The sequence below is a fragment of the Monodelphis domestica genome, chromosome 2 (assembly GCF_027887165.1).
Source record: "Monodelphis domestica isolate mMonDom1 chromosome 2, mMonDom1.pri, whole genome shotgun sequence".
Lineage (NCBI taxonomy): Eukaryota > Metazoa > Chordata > Mammalia > Didelphimorphia > Didelphidae > Monodelphis > Monodelphis domestica.
The window spans coordinates 136,157,636-136,173,066 of NC_077228.1; the positions used below are offsets into that span (position 1 = coordinate 136,157,636).

A 15,431-nucleotide genomic window follows, 5' to 3' on the forward strand; every position below is an offset into this window, starting at 1 on the left:
TGACACTCTCCAAAGGCCTAAGAAATGCGAAGCAAAAATATTACTGCTCAATTTTACATACCGGTTTCACTATATTTAAAATATTTAAAGTTCTTTCTGTATAATTATTTTTTCCTTCTGAATTTCAAAAATGTAAATTTGTATGTGGCTATAACTGTTTTAGAAGTTTATAAATAAGTAAAATCTAGCATAAAATGAGGATAAATGAAAATGAATAGTATATATGCAAAAATCTGCAGGCTGTATGAGTAAAATGAGTTGTCAAGATACACTGGAAGAAAAGGGTAGACAAATATACACACACACACACACACACACACACACATATATATATACACACACACACCTCTGATTCAAAAGAAGTTATGTTAGTTTCCATTTCTGAATGTTAAATATTCCATTTACAGCCTTAATATTACTATAAAACTTCTCCTTCAAAGAGTAGGGACAGTATATATAAGCCATCAATTAGTGAAATCACGGGACCTTGAAAATTATTTCACATTCTCTAGAGCTTATTTTAAAACTAATGGATTAATCCAAGTCATCTAAGGGTCACAAACAAGTGATTGCAACATGTATATATTGCAATTTTATTTTAATCGCACAAATGAAAAGTTAGCATGTAGGAAATTTAAATGACACAGTATGGTAAAAATAGCAGAGAACAAACTGAAAAATAAAATCTAAAAAGGAGGTACACCTAAAGCATGAAAATTCAACATTCATTAGTGTTTCATCTTCAGTTTTGATTGACACTTGATGCGGGAAAAAATTTTTTTAAACAACAAACTTTTAAATCATGATGACTCTTCTGAAGAGATTTCAGCACCAGCACTAAGATTTGTACATTCATTTTGTTTGCGATTGACTTGTTAGCCATTTACAGAGTGTATAGTACAGATTTGTCACAGATCAGATCACAGTGTTGAGGAAAGCAGTACTTTCCTGGAATTAGAAAGGATCCCCTAAACTGTACTCAGCCTAAGATATCCAATTTACAAAAGCACAAAAACTGTAATATTCTGATTTTAAGGACATAATTTTTAACAATAAGGAAAGTAACCTTAGCTTCTATTTCTTACTTTACTGAAATCTCTGGCAAGGACATAACTGTCAGTATGACAGCAAATGTTTACAGTAAACCTTAATTCAATCAATTTTCTTGTAAAGAACAAATTCAGCAATCTGGGATAACAGAAAATATAGATGAAAAGTAGCATGAATAAACATTGGTGTGGGTCATTTTTTTCCCTTTAATACAGAAATCATGTTAATTTTTGACCAAGGCACAAAACGTTTAGTGCATAAACCAGTTTCTTTCAGGATTCAGTATTTTAGTCTTTTGGACCACTTGTACCCAATATACCATTCCACCAGGCTATTGAACTTTTCTAACAAAATCAAACATGATTTCTAACCAGGTTGGTAGGGAGTGTAAACAATCTTAATGACAAAAATGTGTGCTTAAAAAAAATTATGTGAGCAAAGATGAAAATGCCTCCTATTACTTTTTAGAGAACAGTACTTTAAAAGCTTGCTTTTTACCTTTAATGCCTTCACTATCACATGCAGAACAATGAACAGTCACTGGAAAGAAGAATTGCATACTATCATAAGTTCCATCACAGTCTAGTCTTTAAAATGGAGTCTCTACAGAAACAAGAAACATTTAAAAGGGGCTGGGGGGACGGACTTCCTTTATCAACTTTCTGTGAAGTGGTAAGTGCTGTGGATTTGCTTTGGTAACCAGGAGAATATTCTATTTAAAAGCTTTCTGTCCTATAAACTGAGACCCAAAGAATCTAAAAGGCAAATTAAAATGTGAGGATTTTTCAAAATTCTGGTATGATTTCTGATTCCTATAGACTTCAAAGCAAAAATGGCACTAAAATTACTTAGCATAAAATCAAGACATTGAGGTGAACATTTTTGACTTACTAGACAGTCCTAAGAGCTTTACTGATAGCAACTCACAGGAATCTTTTTCCCATTTAATCTTACCAGCTTCAAATAAAACAGGTAAGAAAGAGAAGGTGGATTTTACACACACACACACACACACACACACACAGTGGTAAGCAGAATAATTATTTCTTCTTTCCACCATCAAAATCTCACTTCATTCACTAAAGAAAATGATGCAGAGTACTTTATTACCTTCTCTTTTTTCCATTATTTTTGTGAACCTAATAGTTTCATATTTCTTTTCTTTGTTAATTTATCAAAGCAAATTTCAAAAGTAACCTCAAAGAGAGGGCCAGGAATAGATACCCTGGGCATTTGTATTCTGTATTACTGCAGGGACATGGCTGTAAATGATTCTCAAATTCAGTGATCAAACTTTTTGAGTTCCACAGGGATAGATAAATGATGTGAAACCCAGACTCATAAAGTTACCTAAAATACAAGTAACTATAAAGAAAGATTAAGTACCTGGTTCTATTAACATGATTACTGATTGAAGTCACAAAATATTCCTCATTATTATTCATGCACAAAATGTCTGAGAAAACTATATTGAAGAAAAATAATTTTAAATGAAAAATAATTCCCCCCTCTTTCCTCCCACCAATAAATTTTTCCCCTTTGGGGCTGGGCCTGGAAAGGCTACTAAATGCTTGTGATGTGTATTGCTTTCTGTAATAAAAAACAAAATACAAATTTTGTGGTGATTGTTATATGTCCACATGCATAAATCTAAAAAAAAGCCTGGAAACCTACAGTAAATCTCTAACATACTATTTTTAACATTTGACCACTGATTGTATCATGTAGATTTGGTAAAGCATTGTAACAATTTAGGAAGGCATCTACATTTTTAAAAATTTGGACTGTACTTTATGTTTTTAATCTACAAAATTGCATGAAGGCTAACTAGAGAGGCTTCCCTATCATCCTAGAATTCCCCAAACGGGACGAATCATGTTTAGGTCACTTTCTTGCAAATAACCACTTTTCATAAGCACGTACATTTCCATTTGTTCTGTTTTATGATCTGAACCCATACATGTAATAATTCATGGAATATCAAATGTAATAGGAAGACAAAACCTGAGAAACATTTGCAGTACAACAAAATAACTTGCTAATTCCTTCATTAACACTGAAAACCTCTCTGAAAAGCCTTCTGGAACATTTCTCCTCTTTGTTTTAATAATGAATTCTGAAAAATGTGCAACTTTATCTTGACATGAAAATATTTCAATGCACTGTGATCTTGCCTGACAGGTATAGGATTTTCTGCATAATCATTACAGTAATTCATAGACTCTTTTCCATCCTGTTGTAAAGGTCAGAAAAAAGCAGCAAACTGGGAGGGAAATAACAGGTCATCATAGATGTGTGACAGCTTTCATAAAATGTTGATTTTCCCCTCATTCCAAGTATTTGTTTCCATTTTCTTCTAACAGCCCGCAAAATGTAGTTACTTTATGTTGTCTGGTCAAAGTCTTATCTCCTTAGTTTTTTTGTTTGTTTTTTTTTGTTTTTGTTCTTTTAATTTTATGTAGTATTTGATTTGCTGAGTTCCTGTCTGATTGCTGATTAGAAAAGGGAAAAAAAAGACACCATTAGTGATTATCCCGAGTTGAATGACATTTTTCACAAATACAGACAATGATTAATTTATCTCAAATCATCTTATTAAAAGAATAGATAATAAAAACATACTGTGATTTTTTTGAAAACTAAGTTTTTGGGTAGAAAATATACATGATTGCAATTCAAACTAAAAATGTTCTATCATAAGACTGATGAATGACATCATCTTTGATAATCTACACTCATTTGATTTTCTTCTTACTCAATTATGGATGAGATCCTGTCAATTTTTATGTCACTAATTAATCTCCACAGAATTTCAAAATAAAAAGTTCCTTTCTTTGGGCCCTTTGCCTCCAAGCTTAGCCCAAGCCTAAAGATAAATGAGAGTCCAAGTATAATTCAAGAGCAATTATAAGAGGGCAGTTAGGTAGTTCAGTGGATTGAGAGTCAGAAGTCATGTGACCTCAGATCCTGGGTAAGACACTTAATCTTCACTGCCTAGCCTTTACTGCTTTTCTACCTTGGAACAAATACACAGTAATATTGATTCTAAGACAAAAGAAAAAGGTTTAAAAAATACTTAATGGATATACATTTCTTCATTTATTTTTTTAAATGTTTTCTTTTCACTTCTGAAATAGCAAATTTATTTAGAAACTCACCATCAATGAGCTCTTCTTTTAGTTTTGTCAATTCTTTTCTCATTTCATCTAAAATATCCTAGAATAAGCAGAGGAAAAATAGGAAAATAAATCTTAGTCATAGGTTCTTCTTAGCAGGAAGTACCAGCAAATTTCTGGAAAGATTCCAGCATTTCACTAGTTCACTGTATTAATTAAAAAATCGATGGGAAGGAGGAAATGGATGAGTATAGAAGCAAGTTGTGGTAGCTCAAGTGTGGATCTTAAGAATATTACTAAATTGGAAATATTTATAGCAAGAATGTGAATAAGAGAAGTCTGTGTGAACATCTAGTTCAACCTTCCTTTTACAAGATGGTATAGCCCAGGGATGTTGTAATTTTGTGTATACTACAGAAGATACCCACATTCAAATGATAAGACAGTTATTCAAAGCCAAGTAGAAATATTTGAACTACCATCACTACCAATAACTAAGATATTATAGTATCAGGAGTCCCAAAAGTTCTACTGTTTTAAGACTTTAAAGAAATCTTGTATTTTGAAATCAAGAAAATCTAAGTCATGAGTCTTGAATTTACAATATGGAAACTATTAAAACCTGTTTTGTCCCCTCTCTGTTTAACTTAATATAGATGTTGAAGGGTTTTCCCTGAAGAATCATTGAATGAAAATTTACTGTAGGCTGCTCCAAATAGAAAATATTTTAATAATTTAAAAAGAAGTAATACTTTACTAGTTCAAAATGGGTACTTCCCCTATTTTAAGATCTATAGAGTATAAACAAGTCAAAAATATTGACATTTTTTTCTGTCCATTGTATAAAAATGAATTCACAAAATGGGAGTGCTATTAAAGTTATTTTACTGTTTGTTTAAACATGACTTTAAACTTTATTTTCACCTATACATTACCCTGGAAGCTACTCTAGTATAAAGTACAAGTGACATCAGAAGTAGAAACAGATGCAAATTATGAATAACTGCCAATAAATACAGTATACCTGCTTCAACCTGTCATAGTCTAGCCCTTCTGACTGCACTCCATTGGCACTGGGTTGCGCAGACGGTGTAGATTTTGGTCTATAGAAAGGAAATTTGGAAGGGAAAAAAAAGTGAACTTCATTTAGGCTTTAAATGGATATCAAATGAATTATTTAAAATTAAACACTAAATTAATATCACATTTTGAAAAAAATACATTTGGTTCAAACCTAGTCACCTAAAATAAGAAAGTTGTTGGGGAGGTGTTTTTAAGCTTTTCCATTTCTTTTCTAGTCAGAAATACCTCATATTTGCTAATGGATTAGAAAAATACAAACAGGGGAGGAAAGAAGAGTTGGAAAGTAGACCTTTTAGAATACAATAAGGAAAAGAATGTAGAGCATGCCAACAAGACAAACATCCCTAAAAGGGCCATATTTAAATCAGCAGTGGCCCATCTGGCAGATTCATCACACAAACTCTTGTTTTCTTCTCTACCAGGTGTATGGCAAAGTGATAGAATGGACAAGGATAGTATGGCTTTCAGCCTTATATTTTTCTTCCAACAAGAGTAATTCACAAAATACATGTCCCACAAAAGGAATATTAAAAGGTAATTTTCAAAATAAATGCTTATTAATTGACTAAAAGAGCTGTTCACAATAGTAGAAGCTAATTTTGGGAAGCAAAGACAGACTCTCAGGTTCAAGTATATTTGTAGGAAATTAATTATACAACATCTTCCACACAAATATTTTTTTGAAAACTCATCTGATAAACTCATATAATATTTCACAAGATGTATTATTTCAATGATATGGGTGTTTCCTACTCTGATGCTGATCCCCAATGGATTCCAATGTGACCAAAACATTCATCTAGGGTGTCCGTGCAGTTTTTTTCACTTAAGCTTTGTCTGATCCTCAGGATATCAGCCTTTCACCTGACAACAGTACATACCTGAAGCCTCTCCAGTTTGGCAGATTCTTATGGAGCTTGTGATTCACTGGCATAGCCTGAAAACCTAGGGTCACTCCCATGCCACAGTGAAACACCAGGTAAAATAAGCTTATGGAACAGTATGTAATTCTGTTATAATTAGCCAAGCTTATAAATTAAAATATCACTTTCTTAACATAGAATAATGGTAAATTAATACCTTTGTGCATGGTACAGATATTGCTTGAATTGTACTTTAACTCTGGGACATGGAAAAAGCTTTAAAAACATTTCTTCTAACTTTGTTTTGTATTCATTTAAAAATATTGTGCATTTATTAAAAGATATGGCATATATTTCTTACTGTATAACACCTTGTTTTATTAAAATACATAATCTATTGACAAATATGTGGGCATTTAACACCTCTGGTGATTAAGTACATCTTAAGCTAAATTTTACTCTAAAACAAATTACTTTGCTTCTCCTTCCAAATCTAGCAAGAAGATAAAACCCTCAATACAAAATTCAGTTGTAACTGGTTACATTTACTTTAAAAATTAAAATTGTAATTAACTAAAAGAGTTCCCCATATGAAAAATAAATTGAAGTAAAAAAGTAAAGCCATACATTTTAACACAGCATCAAAACGTTAAAATTATGTGAACCATAGGTCTATTGAGGAAAGTAACTTTATTAAGCTTTAACTTTCTTGATATAATTAGATAAAATGTATCTTAGTATGGTTTTATGACATCAAATCGGCCAAATTTGCTTTTCTTACATATTTGCCAATGCAGGATGGAATGAAATGCAGGCAAAGAAAAAAAATCTCATTTTTGGATGAGAAAACATTTTTATTCTTTCTGACAAGAGGCTCTGTTCCTCTATTTCCAGTGTTTGTGTCATACACATTCAGGCTCTTAACCTTAGAACTCAACATCTAGTTCAAACCCCTCAAACAGTTGAAGAAATGGAAAATTCCCACCAAGTTTGTGACTTCCCAAGGTCACAAAAGCAGGAATGCTGGTTCTACAATTCCAAATCCAGTGTTCTGTCTACTACATTGCAAAATACTCAGTGACTGACCTTGGAAGATAGAACACTGCAATATGCACATGAGCATTCATCTGAGTTACTCCTGATATGTACAATGAGTACAAGATAATTAGGCATTGCCTGTGTTTTTAAAAATTTGCATATTTGCATTTGTAGCATATGTCTGTCTACTAGATTTAGGTCCTTATTTTTCTCACCTAAGTTCCAAAACTGACTTCACCAAACAGACAACATCCTGGTGTAATGAGGAGTATAAAATGGGCCACAGCTTTATTTACTGAACAATAATAGATGAATCATATTGTTATACAGTAAAATTATTGTTGAAACATGCAGTTTTAAAAGACTTGAACTCATGCTAACATGCAATCCACCACCAGCACCACCAGGATAATTAGCTAAAGGGGGGAACTTTTCATACTGAAGGAAAGAAGTAATCACCACTTTTTTAGAAAATATTTATCAACCAAAAATATCACAATTTGGAGGGGGAGCAAGGGAACCCTAATGAAGAATGTTGTGAAATATTTACTTTAATGATTACTAAATATTGCATGTCACTTTACTATGCATATTTTAAATTCCATTTGAAGCTAACAAATTAGATTTAATCAGAACTAAATTTAGCAATTATAAATTAAAACATTTTGTTTAATAAGAAAAAAAACTGCTATTGGTCTTAAGTTAATGATACCCCAAAATGTGCAAATTTGATTACAGAACACATTAACTGCCACCTAATGTCACAATATGGTTTCATATATCAGTTCTCAACGACCTTGGTAAATGTTTTAAACAAATAAAACATGTTTAATGGTATGAGTAGTTCAGCAGTTCTCAGCTGCTAGATTCTTAACTTCATCAGCATAAAGAACAAAGGGAAAAAATAATTATTTGGCTTTAGGGATTTTCCCCAATTCATGGAAAGGATAGAATTATTCCAGAGCAGTCTACCATAAGCTACATTCTATACTATCTCTAGGAGGAGTACTATTTGTTGCTAGAATTAGTTAAGAAGAGATTAAGCTATCTGTCAAATCACAATGATCTTTGTGAATTATTATTAAGAAACATAACTCATGATCAAAGGTCAAAACTTGGGATAAATACTACTCTATTATTTTTAAATGGTCAAATGAAAGAATCTCAATCAGAAATATTAATTGCTAAATTAAGCCACTGTTTTTAGCACTAAGAAACTCAATAATTGGCATTCCCATCAAAAAGTAAATATATCAAATACTGGCTTGCATTCAAACAATTATTTTATAAATTTGGTAAATATTTCTTATTGATGTAACAAATTTAATTTAATCTTGATAGCCTTCTTAAGATTTCAAGTATAATTTTTCATATGAATGATGACCATTATTTTTTTTTTTGAAGACAGCTTCAGATGTGTATTGCTAGTGACAATACTTCATGGCAGGCAGTTGTGAGGAATATCTCATCATTTCTTGAAAGATGGATTATTAGGAGCACTAGTCATCTGACCTAAGGCTTTGGTTCTTCTAAATTCTAATTGAACTATTTCCACATAAGGGTCTTAGCTACAAATGAAAGGATAGTGGGCCAAAATATGCCCTTCTAAATATTTCTCCCAGAATTACAAGCAAGTTGAGGTACGAACAGATGACCACCAGTACAACTATGTTGAAATTACTATCACAACACAGTAGACATTACCTTATTGATCAGCTAAGTGACTACAGAGGAAGTACCACTAAAAATTTTTAGTTAAGTTCAAACTCTACCAGTCTTTAAAATGTTTTTTTTTTGATAAAAATAGTCAAACTTACTAAAAAAAATCTTTTTTTGTGGTGATTACCAATCCATGTAAAAAAAGCTCAGCCCTATCCTGAATACATGTTATTAAATAGGTCTCAAATCACAAAGTCACAGCAGGATGATACCTGTGTAATGAATCATGGGACCTGTTGTCAAAAACAATCTGATTTTTCCTTGGAGAATCCCGTCTATGAAGGGGAAAAACCATTTAAAAGGATATACAGTAGTATGTTTTGAAAGTTTTTCCTATGGTATTGTTTTATAGGTCTTGGTTTTTACAAGTTATATTAAATAAGGACTAAAGGAAGGCCTTTAATATAGCCTTTCAAAAAATAGAATTTTAAAAAACTTATATAGAAGAAATTCTACTTACTTTTCAATTTTAATAAGAAAAAAAATTCTGATACAGACACTATCTTTATGGCATGTTGCTGTTAGAAAGTAACCAACACCAGAGATAAACCAAAATGAAAACTGTTTATGGACATACCTTTCCAAATAATTAATTACAAACCTCTACTTTAAAATATTCATCAAGAACCTTTTAAATACAAATTCAATGGGGGAAGAATGATCTTTAAGAAAAGGTACAGGTCCCACTTTCATCACCTTTTGAACTTACCACTAATAAAAGACAGGATAAAAATCTAGTGAGCCTGTACATCAACATTTTTTCCAAGTTGTTTTAAGGGTCTTTAATTCAAGTCAATCAAGTAAAAGTAGTTTTATTCTAAAGAACTTTTCCCTGTAATTTTGTACTGTTGTTGGTTGATATTCTGGCTTAATATATGTGACAAAGTGGATGCCTTAGGTACCATATGAAATCACCACTCTGTCTCTCTCTGTCTCTCAGACACACACACTTCACTAGTTCCCTATACTTCAAAAAGATGAGATGCAATTATATAAATGTTTGACATTCACAGTCCTTTCAGGTTCCCACAGTACACTTTACCTACGTGATGTTACTTGATCCCCACAGATTAAGAATAATGGATCATCTTGTATGCATGAAACTATTTATGTGAAGAGGGTAGAGGAAGGAGGGCAAAGAATGGGGCTGGGGGGGGGGGGGGGGGGGGAGAGGAGGTTGGCCAGAGCAGTGAGTATAACAATGGTCCAGGAAGCCAATCTACTCAGTGAGCATATGTGCCAGAGCAAATGAGAAAGGCATGCTAGCTACATCCCCTCAGTCAACCTCAGTTCCCCAGTTTTGCTCTTTGTGTACATTGCTAGATAGAGTAAGACTCCAGATCCCTCTTCATCACTACCATGGAAGATCCTTTTCAGAGATGGCCATCCCAATGACTCTGGCCAGCTAGAAGGCTCTTGCTGTGTTCCCAAAGAAAAAAATAATGATGTGGTAGTGTTAGTATCCTCAAATATAATTAAATTTATATATGAAGTGATTCTTCACAGTTATGTCTTTGCCTGCTTTTGTTTTCATTAATGAGTAGAAGTCCCAGTTGTGGCCTATTGCCTGATCAACTCTTTAGTAAGAATGATGTCTCAAAAATTAAAATTTACTTTCAATTATCTCTACAGTAATGCCCTCAGATCCCTCTACTCTCTGATGAAGGCTAAGTACTATCTATGCGAATCTCAGCAAGTCACTTAACCCCAACTGCCTAGCCCTTACCACTATTCTGTCTTAGAACTGATACTAAGGTGAAAGTTAAGGGTTAAAAATAAATAGAACTTAACCCTCTTCCAGCTGTAGCTTTAAAGATATTGTTCTGTACTTTAGGGGTGATTCAAAGGTAATTTTGGCTAGCTTTACACACTGAATTTAGAACTTGGCCCTCCTCACAATGCTACTCTGTGCTATAGGTATGTTCCATGTTATGAGGGAAATACCTATACATGCATATACACACACAGGTTTAGCATGTTGGCCTAGAAGTGACTGATCTATATAGTCAGAGACAGAACCTGAACTCAGGTTTCTCCTAACTCCCAGATATAGCAATTTCTTCCATTATGTTAGGAAAAAGAAAATCCTGATTGTCTTAAAGGAAAATTTAAGAAAAATAAAAATATGGAAGTCCCAAATCTATTAGTAGCCCAAAATACATTTTAATTAAATCTAGCGCCTACAAGGATACCTTTAAATTCAGTAGTACAATTTAAAAAACAAAATGCCAATAATCCTGTGATTCTCTAGTATCAGGTGACCCATCTTATTAGCCTCTGTTTCCTAATCAGAAAAATGAGGATGATACTAATAGCACTACCTACCTCAAAGAGGCTCTGTGAGAAAGGATAAGCTGTCACTGTATTAGTGGCCAGTAAGTAATTAGCATTTTTACCACTACATACATGTAAGTATATACACAATTGCACATAACCATCTAAGTAATCTCAGCAATGTATAAAAATACACCTTTCTTTTGCTTAATGAAATTAATTTTGGCATTCATTAAGCTCAAAAGATCATCTTTCAGCCTTTCTAAATTTTACAAGAAACAAATTATTCATAATTTCAAGCAAAATAACATCTTAACAATGTGCTTTAGTGTATCACTTCACAAAGAATTATATAGAAATTATTAAGTTTCCTGGGTAGAAAACTTAGGTGTGTACATACATGGTCCTGTGCTACCTATGAAAATCAGGAAGATGGGCTGCATGGAAACATCCAGTCCCACCCCCACATGAAAGATAAAAGATAAACTTCAGAAGTTAGTCTTCTTCTGACTTAGGAGAGTCCATTCTCTGGCATGCAATTTGAAAACTCAAATCGCCAAAATATGGTGACTATACTTTTCAAACCATTAATCATAACACAGTTTGACAAGTAATAGCCTTTTGGCATAGTATTTTAAAAATCACTTCATTTTCTTGAAAATAAGATAGCTCCACTTCACTCATACATTATTACAAAAAGCATATAAATTATCCAGATGGCCACTTCATAAGACACCTGGAAAACAAGTGACACAATTTTTAGCACTGAATAGGCACATTGTAACACCTGATCTTTTAGTTACTACAATTAAATGAAGGTACTTTATATTATCAAAGAAAACATAAATGTACTAAAAGATTATACAACAGCAAGTCTACTATGTAATAGGGAGCCAAATTTTGATAATTTTAACAAATAAGGATACCATCTGATCATCTATACAAATACAATAAATATGCTGATTAATTATGATACAGACTTAAAATAAAAAAATAATTTGGGAAAAGCACTTTACTAACAACAACAACAAAAGGCATGGTTTCTGGGAACTTCAATAATTGTGTCAAGACAATAATATCAATATGCCTCTTGCAAAAACAAACAAACAAAAAAACCAACAAAAAAGTCAAATAAAATGCACCAGATTCATGTCGATTTCAAGATATCTGTCTTATACTTTCCTATCTGCTGGGTTAGAAGACAAGTTGTTTACCTTGGAGTAAAATTAGGCAAGAAGAGTAAGAATTTTACCTACAAAGTACAGAAAGGTCAAAACAAAGTTATTTTGTTAAAGAAAAATATCTTTTGAAGAATTGTTTTTTGAGAGAGATAATAGAACTAGAACTCTATTACAGCCAAGGAATTTCATTCTTTTATGGAAAAAAGCTGCAATTTGCTATTAGCCAAAACCCCATAGAAAAAGAACATAAATTTTTGGCAGGTATAAGGGAAGGAGGGAGAGTGAAAATAAGTATTTACATGGTATACATGATTAAATAATATACTAGTTTCTGCTGCTAAGTATCAACTGATTGCTTTCCTCTCATTATCCATACAACTAACATTTAATCTAAATAGAACTTCATGTTTTAAAACAAGTTTTTACAAAATTACTTTTAAAATTTCACAGGAAATATTACATGCCATTTTAAAACTGTTATTTATATATAGACAATGGTACCTGGAGATAACAGGTGACTTGCTGCCATTCATTGTATTAGTTCTTTCCCAAGGTTTTCTTGTTGGTTCTTTAAAAAAAAGACAACCAAAATTTAAAATACAAATCACAAACCATATTTATGGAAAAATTAAAAATCTTGTTTTAATTTGATATAGGTTAAAAGATTTCCATTTTGATTAAGACTTATAAAAAATTTCCTATCTATAAAATTAAGGAGACCTTTAATGTTCCTCCAACTCCAAATCCTATGATACTATTGATATTTTTGCTGTTCCCACTTAAGACCAGAACTCTGAATAAATTATGTATGACAAAGGATGCAGGATAAACTTGAAATAAAATATATCTATTAAATTAAAGCTATTTTACAAGTTTTCCCATGGTAGTTAAAATTTTCTTGAATCTTATCCATTTTATCCTCTAACAGATACTTCTAATTACTTTTGTCAGAATAATAGTTAAATAAAATACAACAAAAGGGGTATTTATCCCTCTAAAGATGGAAAATATTGGTACATGTTGTAATGTTGTTCTCTTTTAGTTATAAATATCAAATTAACTAAATTACATAATTTAAAAAATTGAAACTTATCTCAAATATTTTATGCTATTAATTAAAGAATTAACTAACCCAAAATGTACATGGCCATACAGTAATGGTAAAAAAATTAAATTCAATATTTAAACTAAAATTAATAATGTATTGAGAATTTAACAAGATTTAGATGAAGAGTTCTAATTTTTGGGTCACAGACTCCTCAGAATATTTTTAAATGCAAAAAATAAATTCTATAAATATAGAGAGAAATACAAGGAAACCAGGAATACTAAAATATGGTTATTAAAATATCTTCTCCTGAAAGTATATTAGTTTGATGTCATCCCTAAAGATGAACAATCAAGGCTTCCTGAAGACAAAGAATTACAAATACCTTGTGAAAATACCCTACTTTTGATTCTTAAATCATGAAGTGAAAGGATTGTAAGCAGAAGAGTGGCTATCTTACAAGGAAGAATAATGAAAAATCATTTAAATTGTAATATAAGGAAAGGGGGGAACATCTAAAACAGGGAAAGTGTAGGGGAAAATTACTTCTATGAATGAAGAAAGCTAGGTACCATATAAAGTATCAGAACGAAACACAGAAATTAGTACAGAAAAAAGGACTAATACTATGAGGAAGAGAAAAACCAAGAAATGATCTAGTAATAAAATTAATAGCTTTTTCTAACAAAGAAAGGACAGAAAAAAGAGTGAATTAGAAAACCTATTATAAGAAGGCAAATGTGATCTGATAGGTATCACTGAGACTTGATAACAAGATATGAATGGAATATAGCTCTATAAGAATATGCCTTATTCAAAAAGAACCAAAGAGATAAAATAAGGATTGGGGTGGAGTGGCCTTACAAAAGACATTTACATAGGAGAGAACCCTGAGACTTAGCCAGGGAGATATGGTAGAAAGCAACTGGGAAAAGGAGAAGCAATATTGTTGTGGAATTATACTATAGACGAGACAAAAAGTGGGGGGGGAAATTGGTGAGGGTTGGGAAACAGATCAAAGCATGATACTCAGTGATGGAGGCCTTCTACTATCTAGACATCTTATTACAAACTTTTTTCTGCCAAAAGAAGTTACTAAACTTGTAATCTGCTTTAACAATAATTTTAGCCTTAAAAGGCAGAGGAAATAATTTAAGAAGTTAATATGCTGGACTGGACCAGATTCTGGTCAAAAGGGACCAACTAACCACATTTATTAAATGCTTATCTTGATTTCTAGTACTTAGCTAACAGCTGAAGAAACAAAGAGGATGGGAAAGACATAGGCATGTTTGAGAGCAGCAGGGAAAGAGTCACTGTACGAAGATAGATTAAAGATCAGAGAGTGGGTGTGGTGGTGGGCACAATCTGCTGGAGAACATGAGGGAGAAGGTAACAGGTGCAGATAGAGTTGGCCTCAGCTAGGGCTAAAGCTTGAGCTACTTCTTCATTAGAGCCTGGAAGGAAGGAGGCATAATGGGCAATGACACCAAATGAAGATGAGGAAAGATGGGTTAGAGAGGAATGGAAACTTATAATAACTGAGGAGACAGTATCCTGTTGTCCTAAATAAGCTCAAGTCATTAGAGTCAGAAAAACTACTTTTAAGATACTGAGAGAACTAGTAGGTGTGATTAGAGAATTAACCGTTGACAATTTTCAAATGACAATGGACAATGGGACAGGTGACAGAGCTAGAGAAGAAATGTTCCAATTTTCAAAAAAGGGGAAAAGATGGAGTTTGAAAAGTATAAACCAGTTTGTTTGATCTGTATTCTTGGCAAAATTCTAGAACACAGTGTTAATAAGTATTAAAGTGTTAAAGGGATGCTTTGGGAGCAATATAGAAAGGGAAATAATGATCATTAAAAGCCAGCATCATTTCATTTAAATATAAGTAATGCCAGATCTCATTGCAGAACAATATAAAGAAGGAAATACTAGATTCTTTTTTTTTTTTTAAACCCGTACCTTCAGTTTTAGAATCATTACTGCGTATTGGTTCCAAGGCAGAAGAATGGTATGGGCTAGGCAATGGGGGTTAAGTGACTTGCCTAGG

General features: G+C 32.4%; 1 protein-coding gene across 17 annotated transcripts in view; it reads right to left on the bottom strand.

Annotated features, from left to right (window-relative positions):
• Nucleotides 1–579: 579 nt before the first annotated feature.
• ENAH (ENAH actin regulator) overlaps nucleotides 580–15,431 on the bottom strand; it is a 254,249-nt gene continuing 239,397 nt past the window's right edge. For 9 of the 17 annotated variants that reach the window (XM_056816002.1, XM_007481483.2, XM_056816009.1 and 6 more), the window contains 5 exons: nucleotides 12,826–12,892; nucleotides 9,082–9,144; nucleotides 5,191–5,269; nucleotides 4,209–4,266; nucleotides 580–3,542 (listed from right to left, as the gene is read on the bottom strand). In XM_056816002.1, coding sequence (XP_056671980.1) covers nucleotides 3,505–3,542; nucleotides 4,209–4,266; nucleotides 5,191–5,269; nucleotides 9,082–9,144; nucleotides 12,826–12,892 — 305 coding nt within the window. In that variant the 3' untranslated portion in view covers nucleotides 580–3,504. The remainder of the gene's footprint in view (nucleotides 3,543–4,208; nucleotides 4,267–5,190; nucleotides 5,270–9,081; nucleotides 9,145–12,825; nucleotides 12,893–15,431) is intronic. The other 8 variants (XM_007481484.2, XM_007481485.2, XM_056816010.1 and 5 more) reach the window with 1 other exon arrangement.